We start from the raw sequence: 16,499 nt of genomic DNA, 5'->3' as shown, positions 1-16,499 counted from the left end.
GGGGCAGCTCCTGCATTGAGCGTTTGCCCCTGGTGGTCAGTGCACATCATAGCAACTGGTCATTCCAGTCATTCCAGTCATTCAGTCACTTAGGCATTTATATATAAGACTAGGAGCCCGATGCATGAAATTCGTGCATGGGGGTGGGTCCCTCAGCCCAACCTGCACCCTTTCCAATCTGGGAGCCCTCAGGGGAGCCCTCTCCAATCCGGAAGTTTGTGTCTGTCTTTGCAATCATATGAGCGAATTGTCTGAGACCCCAACCCAGTTTGGTTTGGTGCTCACAGAATAATAGAGGTCGTTTTGATTTTTTCTTTGCTCCATTGGTGGAGATTTCCTAGAAGTTGCAGGATATCTTCCTTTTAATTTTTTCTCGACAATCTGGCTTTCCTTATGTCTCTCACCTTTGCTTTCCCTCCATCCCCCACCCGCAATAGTAACTTGCTCCTGGCTCACTTTGCTCTAGTGTCTAAGAGATCCCTCAATGTGTCTGCCACCAGAACTATGATTCCCAGCATTCCTGGTGCTCACCGTGCTCTGGGCTTCTGCTTCCTGTCCAGGGGCTGCCACCAGAACTATTCCCAGTATTCCTGGTGCTCCTCGCGCTCTTGGTTTCTGCTTTCAGTCCAGGGGCTGCAGAAACCAAAAGGACTTGAAACTCCAGCCGCCCCCAGGCCAGGCTGACAGGACCAGACACTCTAGTGGCGTCCCTGGGACTCTGGCCGCTCGGCACTGATTTGTGCGTGTGCTGGTCACAGGTTTGGAGTGGGTGGGGTCCTGAGGAAGCCTGCCGCATTGCCCGGGCAATGCGGCAGGTGGGAAGGTGGGCATCCCAACCTGCCCCTGGCTGCTCAGCACCTGCACACATGCGCGCTGCCCACAGGCCCGCCAAGTTTGTCAGTTAATGTGCATACTCACTCCTGATTGGCTGTGGGCATCATGGAGGTACGGTCAATTTACATATTTGTCTATTATTAGTATAGATTGCTAATGAAATCTCAACACTGTCACATACTATTATATTTACTGAACAATGGGGCCATTTCTCTGTGTACGCATTATCTAAGTGTACCTACTCTGAAGACAATAATATATCTGTCAGATGTTTTCTTCAAAACATACCCTTTGCTTTTATTGCAAACCCTGATATACTTTTACCAGAAATAGAACATTAGCCCTGACCGGTTTGGCTTAGTGGATAGAGCATCATCCTGCGGACTGAAGGGTCCCAGGTTCAATTCCAGTCAAGGGCATGTACCTTGGTTGTGGGCACATCCCCAGTAGAGGGTGTGCAGGAGGCAGCTGATCAATGTTTCTCTCTCGCCGGTGTTTCTAGCTCTCTATCCCTCTCTCTTCCTCTCTGTAAAAAATCAATAAAATATATTTAAAAAAAGAAATGGAACATTATCCTACCTAATAAAAGAATAATATGCAAATTGACCATACAATTCACCATAGCTAAGATTTGGAAACAACCTAGGTGCCCGTCAGCAGATGACTGGATCAGAAAACTGTGGTACATCTGCACAATGGAATACTATGCTGCCATAAAAAAGAAGGAATTCTCATCATTTGCAGCAACCTGGATGGAATTGGAGAACATTATGTTAAGTGAAATAAGCCAGTCAATGAAAGAAAAATACCACATGATCTCACTCATTTATGGATAATAAAGAACATTATAAACTTGAACAAAAAGACAGATACAGAGACAGTAAAGCATCAAACAGACTGTCAAATTACAGGGGGAAAGTTAGGGAGAGGTGGGGGAGATAAGAGATCAATCAAAGGACTTGTATGCATGCATATAAGCATAACCAATGGAGGCAAAACTCTGGGGGGTGAGGGCATATATGGGAGTGGGGGGGGGGGTGGCAATGGTGAGATATGTACACTTATAATACCTTAATAAAAATAAATAAATAAATAAAAACGCCAAAAAAAGAATAATATGCAAATTGACCATACCTCCGCTACACCTACAAGCCACGCCCACCAGCCAATCAGGAGCGAGTATGCAAATTAACCAAACCAAGATGGCTGCAGCCAAGGAGCAAGCAGGAGGCTTGGGTTTCCCTGGCAATTGAGGAAGCCAAGCTTCCCGCACACCCTGGCCAGCCATTGACTCCACTCAAGGCTACAAAGTTTCAATTATAGAAGATAAATAAATCCCCAAAAAATGGTGGCAGCCACAGAGCTGGAAAGAGCAGGAGACTTGGGTTTCCATGGCGATGGAGGAAGCCAAGCTTTCTGCCTGCCCTGGCCTGCCCTAGTCTCCGCTCAAGGCTACAAAGTTTCAATTATAGAAGATAAATACATCCCAACAAAGCTGCAGCCAAGGAGCGAGCAGGAGGCTTGGGTTTCCCTGGCAATGGAGGAAGCCAAGCTTCCCGCACACCCTGGCTGGCCATGGACTCCACTCAAGGCTACAAAGTTTCAATTATAGAAGATAAATAAATCCCAGATTCCAGGGACTCCGCTTGGGTCACCAGGGTGCGTGGCCGGCCTGCAAACCACCACAGGCCCCTCGCCCAGGCCACCCCACACCCCAAGGGAACCCCACCCTGATCCGGGATACCCTTCAGGGCAAACCAGCCAGCCCCCACCGGTGCACCAGGCCTCTATCCTATCTAACAAAAGAGTAATATGCAAATTGACCATCACTCCAACACACAAGATGGCTGCCCCCATGTGGACACAAGATGGCCACCCCAAGATGGCCAGCAGGGGAGGGACCAGGTCTGCAAGGGAGGGAAGTTGTGGGCGATCAGGTCAGCAGGAGAGGGCAGTTGGGAGAGACCAGGCCGGCAAAGGAGGGAAGTTGGGGGCGACCGGGTCTGCAGGGAAGGGCAGTTGGGGAAGACCAGGCCTGCATGGGAAGGCAGTTAGGGGCAATAGGGCTGGCAGGGGAGCAGTTAGGCACCAATCAGGCTGGCAGGGGAGTGGTTAGGGGTGATCAGGCTGGCAGCAGAGGTGTTAGGGGCAATCAGGAAGGCAGGCAGGTGAGCAGTTGGGAGCCAGCAGTCCTGGATTGTGAGAGGGATGTCCAACTGCCCATTTAGGTCCGATCCCGGTAGTATTGGGCTTAAACGGGCAGTCAGACATCCCTCAAGGGGTCCCAGATTGGAGTGGGTGCAGGCTGGGCTGAAGGAACACACCTCCCGCCCCTGCCCCCGTGCACGAATTTTGTGCACTGGGCCTCTAGTCTGGTTATAATAAAATAATTTTATGGATAGAAGCTGCATTTTCATATTCATTGAGTATACATTAGGACACTCTTTAGAAGTTTAGATTTTTAAGTTGTATTTAATAAGCTTGAGTAATAATGTTATAAATTATTTCTAAGATGGTTTTTAAAGTTATTCTGTAGATTATATAGGCTCTTCCACTTTCTAACTACATGATTTTGGTCAAATTGTTCAAATGAATCACAGTTACCTTTTCTATACAGTGGAGAAAATAAATGTGCCTATTCTTGAGTCATCCATTAATTAAATGTGATAATGCACAAAGTTGTTGCCCAGTAACTGCTATGCAGAATGTATTAGCTCTAAATATAGGATGCCCCAAAAATGTAAACACACTGTTTGAATAATTATAAAGGCATTATTTATTAAAATACATTTCATTTTCAAAATTAAGCTATCAGCTGTTAAAGTGTGCATATGTTTTGGGAGGACACCCTTTATTGTTGTTATCATTACTAGAGTTAGACACAATGATTACTCTGTATTTTCATAACCTAGGCAGGCATGGTCTGCTGAATGATTTAGCAGCTTTAGCAAGTTACACTATTGCACGAGTTTAACCTGATTTCATGGGATAAAACAGAATGAACACCGTGCTTCATGGCTGTCAGTAGTGAAAAATAGCTGGAAATCAGACAAACAGCTTCATTGCTGAGATTGTTTCCGGGCTAAAAGTTCTTCCAACAGCTGTTTGTTTTGGCCATTAATCGTGCCTTTTTTTTTTAAGCTAGGGGAAATACGATTTTCTTTAAAAAGAGAACTAGGCTGGTTATTTCTGAAGTCAGGAAGAACGCCTGTCCTTCCACTATTGTGGTCTTTTGGCTGCTTTGACAATTGGACTGAGGACTTTTCCTTTTGTTTTTTTTCCCCTCTTTTTCAGTCTCAATGCTTAGACTCAGACTGCTGTAGGGGGAAGAAAAGTAAAGCTAGGAGCTCTTTAATCCTAAAGAAGGAGGTTTGTAGCAGTTACCTTTAAGAAAAGTTTACTCCCCAACGGAGTATTTAATATTACATAGATACTGACTCACTGGGGCAGGGAGGGGGGGGAGAGAGAAAGAGAGAGAGAGAGAGAGAGAGAGAGAGAGAGAGAGAGAGAGAGAGAGAGAGAGAGAGAATGAATATGAGAATTTGAGCCAGCAAGAAAGAAAGATACTCAACTAAAGATGAAGGGAAGTTTTGTTGCCTCATCCTAAAAGTTATATTATTAGTTTTTCTTTTTCTTTTTTTTTAAATCATGATGACTGCTAGTTTTGTTTAAATTATTTGTTCTGGAAATACTAAAGTTGGAGTCTACCAGACTGAGGTTAGAAGCATTTTCTTTGGCAGCAGGAAGATGCTTTTATAGAAGCCATGCCTGTACTTGGGGTAGCCTCAAAACTGAGACAGCCAGCTGTTGGGTCAAAGCCTGTTCATACTGCTCTTCCGATACCAAGTCTTGGCACCACTGGGTCACAGCACTATTCTTCAGGACCTTTGGAACTTACTGAAACAGAGAGCTCAATGCTTTCTTGTCAGCTCACGTTAAAATCGACCTGTGAATGTGGAGAGAAGAATCCCCTCCAGGGGAGAGCTAAGGAGACAGAAGACAGCAAGGTCAGTGGCTGAAGGTTACCTGCAGACTTATGCAGCTAAAATGCAAATTTCCTTTTGGGTGGAATGGAAAGCATGTTGTGAAATGGTGTCTAGTAGAGGAGCACTGGTCTAAGAAAGTGAGTAGTTGGTATAGCTGAAAAGCTCAGTGTTTAGCCCACGTAAACCTGTACTTAGAGATCACACTTGTAAAAGTTGTGTACAAAATTCTCTGAATATGCGTAAGTTGTTATCACCTGGTATGTTCATGGATGAATGCCTAGTCTTAAATATTGCTCTATTACTAAGAACAGTAACAAATCACAAATATGAGAAAAAAGGGGACCTATTTTTCATACATATTATAATATTAAAGAAATTTATTTGTAAGAGTTCATAGAGAAAGCATCACTTTTCTCTAAAAGTCATTTGCATCTTAAACACTTGCTATTTGAATCTGTGTATCCTAGACTACTTAATTCATTGCAATATGAAGGAAAATGAAATATTATTTTTCTTGATACTGTACACTTGTCTGGATTTTCACTTGTAAATTGAAACCCTACTGTTTTACTTATTACTAACATCTTTTTCAGTCATTTAATTTATACATTTTGTGAGCAGTAGCTCATACTCCTGGTTTTTAAGCATGCTATAGTCATTTTCTCCAGCTGCTGTGGGGTAGCCTGGTCATTCAGCTGATGAACTTTAGGGGGATTCATTTGTACTTGATAAACATCACTTTTTCATGTAGCTTTAACTATGATGTCAAGCTTTCCATTCTTACATCTGGCTTCTTAGGGAATGGTTTGATTTTACTGTCCCACCGAATGTAACTTAAAAATAACTCAAGAAAGACACTTCATATAGAAATCAACTCTACATACTAAAAAGAAACCACCCTTTTTCTAAAATGTCCATTTTATTTTCACCTGTTCAAGTCCTCTAAGGTGCAGCCCCAAATGCAACTTTCTTCATGAAGTCTTAGCTCATCACCCTTTCTTCCTTTCCTCTCTGGTGATTCATTGTCTGTAGTAATACAGCACATTTACCTATATTGTATTTTATTACCTAGATAATTTATTGGATAATTTATTTCTCATCCCACTAACTTGAAAATAAAGATAGCAGGACCATTTTCTCTTCACCAGCTCCTTCTCTCCAATGCTTTATGCATGAAAATTAAATAGTAATTTCCTGGACTAATACATGAATAAGTGAATGAATGAACGAACTAAAATTGTTCTGAGAAAGACTTAGTTAAATTCTTTAGTCTCATTGGATCATTTAATTTATAAAACATAGGGTTTGGAATGAATGATTTTAAAAGTACTTTTAGCTCTAAAATTATGTTATTTCTTTGGTGTTTTAAGAAAGTATTTTCAATGCAAAAAAGTCAGAAAATAATTAATTATAGGTTTATAGTTCTCAGTTCAATGAAAGTAATTCAGGGTAAAAGTAGGGAAGTGTAAAGTATCATTAGAAGACTACAAATATTTAACTGTATGCAAATAATTAAATGTGAATGCCATATAACTCTGCTCTGTGAACCCACAATGACTTGTCTGGATTGGATGGAAAGAATAGATAGACCTTTTTTTCTCTGCTGACCATGCTATTATCTCTGCAGGTTTAGTCAAACTTTCACTTTGATAAATGGCTTTGGCCTAAGACTTGACCACTATAAGTACTGTTTGCAATAGAATTTTGGTTGATCTCTGGTTAGCAAACATATCAATCAAACATCTGATATTCCAATAAGACTCTGTGGTAAGTAATGCCACTTATCATATTAAAGAGTTTTTCAAACAAATGCAAAGCATGCCTGGTCAGCACTTCAAAATATTTCTAAATATGAAAAAAGTATATTTACAGATATTTATAAACTTTTGAAAAACTAGAACTGAAGAAAATAACAAAATGATCAAGGTAGCTATAGTAGAGATACTTAGATTTGGCTGCAAATAGTAGAAAACTCAATCTAACAATATCATACATAAGATAGGAGTTTATTTTTCATGTAAAGGATAATGTGAGAGTAAGCAGTCTGTGGCTGGTAGGATGACTGCATGAAGTTGTCAGGGAACCAGTTGCCGTACTGTTTTGTCCACCACCATCAGTTATGGCAACTATCTCAGTCTTGAGTGGATACTGGAGAGCATTATGCTAAGTGAAATAAGCCAGGCAGAGAAAGATAAATATCACATAATCTCACTCATTTATGGAATATAATGAACAACATAAACTGATGAACAAAAACAGATCTAGAGACAGAGAAACATCGATCAGACTGTCAAACTTCAGAGAGAAAGTAGGGGAGGGTGGGGGTAAGGAGGAGAGATCAACCAAAGGACTTGTATGCATGTATATAAGCCCAACCAATGGACACAGACAACAGGGGGGTGAGGGCATGAGTGGGGGGGGATGGGGGGGTCATGGGGGGATAAGGACACATATGTAATACCTTAATCAAAAAAGAAATTAAAAAATAGTTGAGTTCCATTCAATTAAAAAAGGCATATCCTATTTCATTAAGGCTTCTTCCACAACCCCTTGGCTTGCATATAGTTCCAAGGCCTTATCTAGCTGGGCAATAGAAACTGGAAAATGTAGTTTTTATACTAGGAAGCTATGTGCCCAGCTAAAAGTGATGGGTTCTTTTTCTAAGAAAAAAGAAACCATGGATAGTACCCACAATAGATGATGGTCATTAAAAAACATTTATGTAGACTTCTCTGCTAGTCCTTGCACCAAACAGCCTCACAGTCTGGTTAAAGAGAACGAACCTATATATGTGTCAGACAAGCATGTGTCAGAAATGTATCTTCAATCCAGCAAGCCTTCTCCTGTCTTTGTTAGTGATTAGTGTAAATGCCATCATTCCAGTCATCTAATTTTGAATTCCTAGTTCAATACCTGGTGATATATTTCACTATCTCATACCCATAGTTTCTAGAAATTGGAGATTTTGTTTTATTTTATAACTTGGATTTGTCCCCTTATGCACATCCTCCTGCTTTGGCCCTTGGTAAGTTTTCTGTCAATTATTGCAGTAATTCCAAACTGGTGTCCTCTTCTCCTTTGGCTCTCCACCACCTCCTTCCAACACATTCAGCATCCTGCTCAATGACAAAACATTAGTTTTCATGTTTTACCCAACCAGTAATACTGCAACAAGGAAGACTTCGGCTGGTGTCAGGGGAAGAGAAGAAGGGCTGTTGAGTGACTTGGTTTCTATATTTACCAGTAAGTTTTGTTTTCAGTATTGAGTTAACATTGCTAGTGAATTACAAATAAATCATTGGTACACCCAAGTGTCTAGAATTATCAGGAGAAGACAATTAAGTTGACACATGGTCTCTATTGGATTGTTTGAATAACAGAAATAAATAAGAGAAACCTCAGGACAGAAATATAGAAGCAGAAGTCAATAGAGTGGATGACTGGCTCTGGCCTCCAGCTGTTTCCTTCTTGGAGAAGATGCCTAATTGCTGAAGACTGTTGACAGTCCTGTTGGCTTGCTCTCATGGTAGCACTTCCAGTGCTGGCCAGGCCAACTGCTGCATAGGTCAGCCCTCACGTCTCTAGATGATTCGCCTGCTTTTCCTGTTTCTGCTGTGTTTGCACATTTAGTTATTTGCATTTAAAGAAACATGATTATTTCTTTTGCCAGTTATAGCTTATGCTTCAGGTTTCATGGCTTAGCTGTTAATGGTCATCGTCATTGTTTTTGCCTTTGTGGTAGCAATGGTGTGAAGACTGATTCTTGAAATTTACATTGTCTCTACAGGCAGAAGGCTAAGCTTTTCAGTGTCATTCATGTATTTCCCTTGAGTTACAATTTGTGGGAATGTGGCATTCTAATGCTAGTATCTATTATTTTAGCTTGTGCTTTTCAAAGTGTTTAAAGAATTATAGCTCACGCTTTAAACTATTAAATTACCAAAAATTATGCTGTAAATTATATGTGATTAAATGTTACTGAAAATCTCATACAATTTTTATTGTTCTTCAAGTGTCAATATTATGTGTATATTTGATGACAATTTGCCAAACACATTCTTCATAGTTCCTTCCTTCCCAATATATGGAAATCTTTCTTTCCTTTAATAACAAGGAAGGCATTAAATATATTGTTTATGGGAACATGAAATCAATTGGTATATCCTGAATTTTTAAGCAGAATAATTGCACCATGGCTGGAATTTATGCTATCACTTCTCTAATAATTACCCTCAGTCAACCTTGAATTTAAAATATTAGGTGCCGCAGATTTAAAAAAAAAATACCTCAAGTTAGGAGCTCAGAGATTTGAATTAAACTTCTGCTAGATCTTGAAAATAAGTCATTTTTAAGCTCTCTGAATTTCAACTTCCGTATCTGTAAAAAATAAAATAAAATTAGGGTAATAGTTTTTTATAAACCTTTTCTAAGGGTAACATTTTTTATTATCTACTCCCTTTCTCTTCCCAATTTTGTCCTATCAATTATCACATATTTCTTATTTTTCAGCCTCTTCATTGCCAATGGATCCTTTGGAACATTTTTCAAACCTTGGCACAAGTGACATTTTGCACTTGATAATTCTGTATTATGGGGGCAGTATTATTATTATTATTATTATTATTATTATTATTATAGCATATTTAGCAGCATCCTTGCCATTGCCTACTACATGCCAGTAGCATCCTATAGTTGTGACAACCAAAAATGTCCCCAGACATTGTGAAATGTATCTGGGTGGAAGAAAAAAAATCTAACCCAGTTGAGAAATACTGATTTAATAAACTTCCAAAAATGCTCAGGTCTTTATTATTTAATAATAATAACAATTAATAATATTCGTCATCCTGCTTCAGATGATCACTCCATCTTTCCAACTTTCCAGATGCATTTCTTGAAAGTGTAGTTTGTATTCATTGTCACTATTCCAAGTTTTGCATTTGTCTTACTTTTCTTTTTTTCCCCCCTTGCTTTTCTTGATCCTTAACTTCTATTCTGTTTTCCTAGAGGTTACCAATAAATTCTGAAAAGACATCTCTTCTTGGTTAACATTTTACCTTTGCTTTCATCCTGTTTGCAATATCTGAGATCCGCTTACTACAATTCTCTTCTTAGATGCGCCAATACTTACTACCAAAGGGACCTTGGCAAGTCAATTAATACTTAAGTATCTGTTTATTTATCTATAAAATGAGGACAGTAATATAAACTAACCCATAAAATTCTTGTGAAGAGTAAATGAGATATTGCATATAAACTATAAACTGTATACCAACATATTGCCTAGTATATAGTTAATAGTCAACATTTGTTATCTACTGCAATACTATAAAACTAGCTAATGGTTTAATACAAACATTAATAATGTTAAGAATTGGAAGTAGAGCAGAGGCATCCGGGATTAATTCTCTGTATATGAGGAAATTAACATTTCAACCATGTTTTGAAGAATGAATTTGATTTAGTCAAATAAATTTGGGAAAAAAAGAATATCTTAGATAGAATAGCATTTACTAATATGTTTAATACTGTGCTGTGTTTAGAGAACTACAGATTATTTACCAATCCTAGGATGTAGGATGTAAATGAATGAGACAGATGAAGTTGAATTGAAGCAGTGGGAAGATGGGAATTAAATGTCCAGTAAGGAGTTCAGATTTACTCTATAGAGATAAAGGGAGGATGTCAAAGTGACCTGATTAAGTCAATATTTTAGAAAGATGGTGATGGAATGGAATATGGAAAGATTCAGTAATGGGAGAAAAGTTCAAAAATATGGAAAAGGAGGTGTAATGGAGCAAAATTTTGGCTAAAATACAAAGCTCAAGCAATGGAAGAGGGACAAGTTTAGTAAAAGAAACTGTAGATGTTCACATTCACTTATTTAATATCAACAATCCACAAAATTCTCAGTATTGATGGATAAAGACATTTTTCTTCAAAACAAAAACGTACAATTTACTTGGAAATGATAATATGTGAACTTGGCAGCAAGTAGCCATTAAAAGTAATGGTAATTACTAAAACTTCTTGAGTACCTACCACATGATAAATGCTATACCCAATTTATTATTATTATAATTAAACATATGTAGAAATAGCTCCGATGGGTGCTAGGGTAGAGCAGGAATTTCAGCCTAGGTCTATTTGACTGCTATATCCTTACTGTTCATCTCCCTCTCTGGCTCTTTCTCACAGAATTTATTAACCACAGTCAAAATCAATGTTATTCTTGTCTCTCTTTGTGGATACTGAGTCACATAATGGGAAAACAAAGAAACCCACAGATCCCTGCCAGGAGTACTGAATTAATCTTTGACAAATTTCTTTGAACTCTTCCTCTCCCCCAGTCCCCATAGTTGCTCAATTCTTGCTGTAAGAAATGCTTTCCTTTGGATTCCTAGTCACTGGGGCCCATAGAGGAATTCAGTATTTGTGGGAGAGTTCATTAATTGGATACATGGCAGGATTTCCCGGTTGTTTCCAGAAAATGGAATGATTTGTTAACAAGTGTTGCAATTCTGCCTGGAGATAAAATCACCAAATGAGAGGGCAGTGGCAAAATTTTACCCGATTCCCAATAAAATAACATGATGCAGTCTCCGTAAAAGAAAATAATCCAAGCCAAACTAGCAAAAACAGCAGGCCATCTCTTTTTTTATGTATTCTGATGTGGGAAAGGTAATACTAACTTCTATGACAGACAAACTCAAGATTTCAGTGGTTTAATACACTAGGAGTTTGTTTTTTTTTCATCTCTTAGTTGTTCCATATAGTCAAGGGTTGACAAACGATGTCCCATAGGTCAAGTCTAAGTTGGTGCCCAATTTTACCAAGTTTTATTAGAACACAGCCTTGATGTTGGCTTGTGTGTTGTCTATGGCTGCTTTTGTGCTAGGGCAGCAGTGTTGAGAAGTTACAATAGAGACTATATGGCCTGCAAAGAATAAAGTATTTACTCTCTGGCCCTTTATAGAAGAAGTTGGATGATACATGTGTATCGTAACTCAGGAAACCATGTTCCTTCCCACTTGTGGTTCTATCATCTAAAAGGCTTAGAAATTTCATATATTATGTCTATTCAGTTCTATTGGTCAGAACTCAGTCCTATCATGATGCCTCATTGCAAGATGGACTAGGATACATAGTCTAGCTATGTACCCAGAAGTTGACGGAAATGGTTTGGTGAACTATTAGCGAGCATTAGGTTAGCCCCGTGGTCAGCAAACTGCGGCTCACAAGCCACATGCAGCTCTTTGGCCCCTTGAGTGTGGCTCTTCCACAAAATACCACGGCCTGGGCGAGTCTATTTTGAAGAAGTGGCGTTAGAAGAAGTTTAAGTTTAAAAAATTTGGCTCTCAAAAGAAATTTCAATCGTTGTACTGTTGATATTTGGCTCTGTTGACTAATGAGTTTGACGACCACTGGATTAGCCAATTAGTCAGATATGGAAGATTAAGCAAAATTTGACCATGTTAAAAATATTCTAAGGTGTCCAGAAGTGTTTTTTAGATTGTCAAGAAGTTGTCCTGAGTTATATGGATGTGTCTTTAAAAGCAAAACATTGAATAATTGGAGGGCCATATTTACACTCAAGTTACTAAATGTACAGAAAGAAAACAGATTGCAGTTAAGCCAGCTTTTAAAAAAAATAGACCATGCCCATCTACACAAAAGTATCATTTAAAAATGTCATGATCCAAACTCGCATCCTGAAGCAACTCTCTCTTTGTCCTATGCCCTTGTTTCTACTTGCTTGACTGCTCAGTTTTTAGATTCTTCTCATGCTGGACCTGGACATTTTCCATCAGGCCTGGAACCAGAAAGGCCACGGCAGGATAAGATCTGAATTCTAGAAGTGAAGTTTAAAGAATCAGGGTAAAGTCAGGCATCACAGCCAGAAGCAGGCGTTTGCTGGCTTCTAGATGTTGTCACTTGGGTGGCAGCATAGCTGTGTGAGGGAGTTATCTGCTCCCCGGGCCTGGAGATACCACGCAGCTTCTGTCAGCTCATTGCAAGTTGGTTCCAAAGAAAACTTCTGGGAATGCATGGATGGGTCGTTGACAAACCCGCCACCAGTACTGACCAGAAGCAACTCATATCACAATCCTTTCAGACTCTGGTAACCAAATAGGAAGAAAGGTGCATAGAGCAATCTCTTTTCCAATGCAAGGCAAATTTCTGAGTGACTTAATTAATTGGTCTTTAGATTGAGTCCTGCATCTGGAATTCTCTCTACTCAGGCTTCTACTTCTCTTTGACAGTATTTACTATTTAACTTTAGCTTGGGTCAATTTAAGTTGCTCACTTTTTGGACTGTAAAAAATATATATATAGATAGATAGATAGATAGGTTATATACTTATCTTTATTGCCCCTGAAGACTTTTATGTTTAATATAACCTTGCAGTGTCTTCTTGTTTTGTTTTTGGACAATTTATTGAATTTCTACAGAATAATATTTTTTGCCAGAACCTTTTATGTTATTATTTTGACCCATATATTTTTTTGGATCCTGTTTCACATTTCCTTTGTCTTAGAACCATCTGCTTTTTATAGCTGTTTCTTCCTTCCTTTGGCTGCCCTTTTGATATCCACACTTGTGTGTTGCCTTCTTCCAATGAACACAGGTTTATCATCTCCAACAATATGTTCTCTCTTCTCTTTTCCTCTGATTCAGGAATGACCTATTGTATTCTAAAACAAGGCTGCTATTTCACAGAGTAAATTCTTCCAGTCGCCACTACTAGGTCTACATCATGGATCCTAGGTGACTTATCTTTATAAATCATCCTTCCAGTCAATTAGTCCGTCATCAAGTATTTATTGCATACTTACCATGTATAAAGCAAATTATGTACATATTTATGCATGTAAACTAGCTTATTTTAACATGATAGGCAGTATGAGAAATATACTTGCAAAAGCTGAGCCCCTTTTTAGAAATTTATATTTATTCTTTTGTAGCAACATTAAATTCCTACTTAATATCACCTAGAAATATCAGAAACAATTAAAATTCAGATTTTTAATAATCATAACTTTTATTATACATTTGGGCTGTGTTTCTTTTATTTAGGTTTACTCCCTCCAGTTGAGACAATAAAAATGTCTCCGGATGTTGCCTGCCCCCTGCGGGAAATCTGCCTTCAGTTTAGAACCACTGATTTAGATCCTGCCTTGTTTGAAAACAGGACTTAGTAGAATTAGAAAACATATACAGCCTATAAGATTTTAAAATATATACAAATAAAATGGGATTACAAGAAGAAAACAAAGGAAGAGGATAAGGCTAGTGGTCAGGCTGGTGTGTAAAATGTGTACTGTGATGTATAGGTGTTATAAGTCACTGCACATTTGGATCTGAGCCTGCGAACTGCTGATACATACAGGTTTAAGCTAGTGATATTTTCCTAGTAATCAGTGGCCAAAGCAGGCACTAATATTTGCTCAGGAGATTCTTATCTTTGTTTCTTGATGTGTAAGAAATATTTCCTGGAGGCATTATAGAGACACTAGAGGCCCAGTACACGATTTTCTTGCACTGGTAGGGTCCCTAGCCGCTGCCCGCTGCCCGCTGCCCGCTGGGTACTTCCTCCCTTCCCCAGGCTGGCCCCACCCTCTGATCCAACTCCCAGACGAACTTCTGGTCAAGGGGACAATTTGCATACTATGCTTTTATTATATAGGATACTGTGTAATTTAAGTAATAATTTCCTGAATAACATTTTTGTTCCATATTTTAGTTATTGTTTTCTCCCCATACCGCTACCTTCTATATGAAACCATTAAAATAAAAATTTTAATTAAATCCACATAGGAAATCCCAGGGCATCCTGATTTTAGCACTGCAGGATTATTGTTGGCATCTTTCAGTTCAGAGCACTGGTAGGGTTGGTTACCCTAACTCTGAATCAAATTTCTTGTTTCTCTCTTTAATTTTATTCTGTTTTTAAATAATTGTCTAGTTATGCATTCTAATTTTGTAGTAGTTGCAAATATATACTTATCAATTTAACTATTTTGCCTTATTTAAGGATTTATTGTCAGAAACTATCAGTTCTCTATTCAGATTTGACAGGACATGTCCTTTCTTTAACAGCAATTATTCCAATTAGAAGTAGTTTCTGTTATGAAACAGACAGAGTTCATCCACTCAGCACTAGCAGAGATAAACACTGGACACGGAGAATTGCAGTGGGAAAACACTGGTTATTTTATTGATGAATGGCGCCATCCAGGAGAATGAGAAGATACAACTCAAAAGCTCCAATTCCTCTATGGTGTGTAGGTTACAGATTATATAGGGGGAAATCACAAGATACCCTGAGGTAGAGGTCTGGGGTCTTGCTGGGAGCTGATTGGTCGGAGGTGAGTAAGGGTAATGGGTCATGTCTTCAGGTCTTGAGGACAGCTCTGAGGTCTTTTCTGCTGTCCCTCTGTCTGGTCTCATGGGAAAATAACCAGGGGTCATTCCACTTTAGGGCTCAGGAGCTGAAATATAACTTAGGTCCAGATGTTATCTTTAGTCTGCTTGTTGATCTAGGCAGTGATGGGCAACCTTTTGAGCTTGGTGTGTCAAACTTCGCCAAAAAACTGAGCATAACTCGGGTAGTGTGTCACTTTGAGGAAAAAACATTATTTCACAAATGTTTCATCCTCGGCACGCGGCCGCCTCAGCGGCCATGTGTCATCAGAAATGGCTACGCGTGTCAGTGCTGACACGTGTGTCCTGGGTTCGCCATCACTGAGGGGAAAGGCTAGGTCTCTGAGGAAAATATATATATACACACACACACACACACACACACACACACACTGATGGCCAGATTATTATGATCACTGAACGCATAATAATCTGGCCACTCAGTGTGTGTGTGTGTGTGTGTGTGTGTGTGTGTGTGTGTGTGTATTAGAGGCCCAGTGCATGAATTCGTGCATGAGTGGGGTCCAGCCAGCCTGGCCAGGGGGAGGGGACATGGGCTGCCTGCTGGTCGAACTCCTGGTCGAGGGGACAATTTGCATATTAGCCTTTTATTATATAGGATATACACTGAGTGGCCAGATTATTATTATTATGCGTTCAGAGGTCATAATAATCTGGCCACTCAGTGTGTGTGTGTGTGTGTGTGTGTGTGTGTGTGTGTGTATTAGGGAGATTTGTAGAGCCCATAATTAAAACTAAATTTAATCAAAGTCATAAGGACTTTTCTGTGAAGCTTTTAGCTAACCAAAGAATAATTATTTTTTATGAGTTTCAAATATTTACATTTGCTCCTTCCTTATCCATACCGTTTTAACAAGTTTTGGCAATAATGGATGCCTTCCTGTTTCCTTTTGTGAGAAAAACTTAGAGTTGTCAATAAATCAAACATAGCTTAGTTCCCCGAGTTCATGAGGTAATTTCTAACAGAAGTTCTGTGGGCCTTGAGTTGAGTGTAGTGATATCTTGGAATATGGCCTTCATTTGTCCTTTCTACACCGTCAGAGAGTATGCACAGGATCAGGACTTTTGTCTCACTCAGCAGCCAGCTTCTCCTCAGGAGACAGGCAGGATGTGGTGTGGGAGAAAGTGCACACGTGAACAATAGGCATTGACAGAATGAATGTTTGGGAAGCGCAAAGAGGAAGAGAGCATCTGTCTGCACTCAGAATTATCAGAGGCGGTTGTGTGTGTGA

General features: G+C 39.3%; 1 protein-coding gene across 2 annotated transcripts in view; it reads left to right on the top strand.

Moving 5' to 3' along the window:
* Positions 1–4,598: 4,598 nt before the first annotated feature.
* Positions 4,599–16,499, top strand: part of NAV3 (neuron navigator 3) — a 359,287-nt gene continuing 347,386 nt past the window's right edge. For both annotated transcript variants that reach the window (XM_054718827.1, XM_054718826.1), the window contains exon 1: positions 4,599–4,841. In XM_054718827.1, coding sequence (XP_054574802.1) covers positions 4,599–4,841 — 243 coding nt within the window. The remainder of the gene's footprint in view (positions 4,842–16,499) is intronic.

Source organism: Eptesicus fuscus, chromosome 7 (genome assembly GCF_027574615.1).
Source record: "Eptesicus fuscus isolate TK198812 chromosome 7, DD_ASM_mEF_20220401, whole genome shotgun sequence".
Classification (NCBI taxonomy): Eukaryota; Metazoa; Chordata; class Mammalia; order Chiroptera; family Vespertilionidae; genus Eptesicus; species Eptesicus fuscus.
This window is presented reverse-complemented; position numbering and strand designations above follow the sequence as displayed.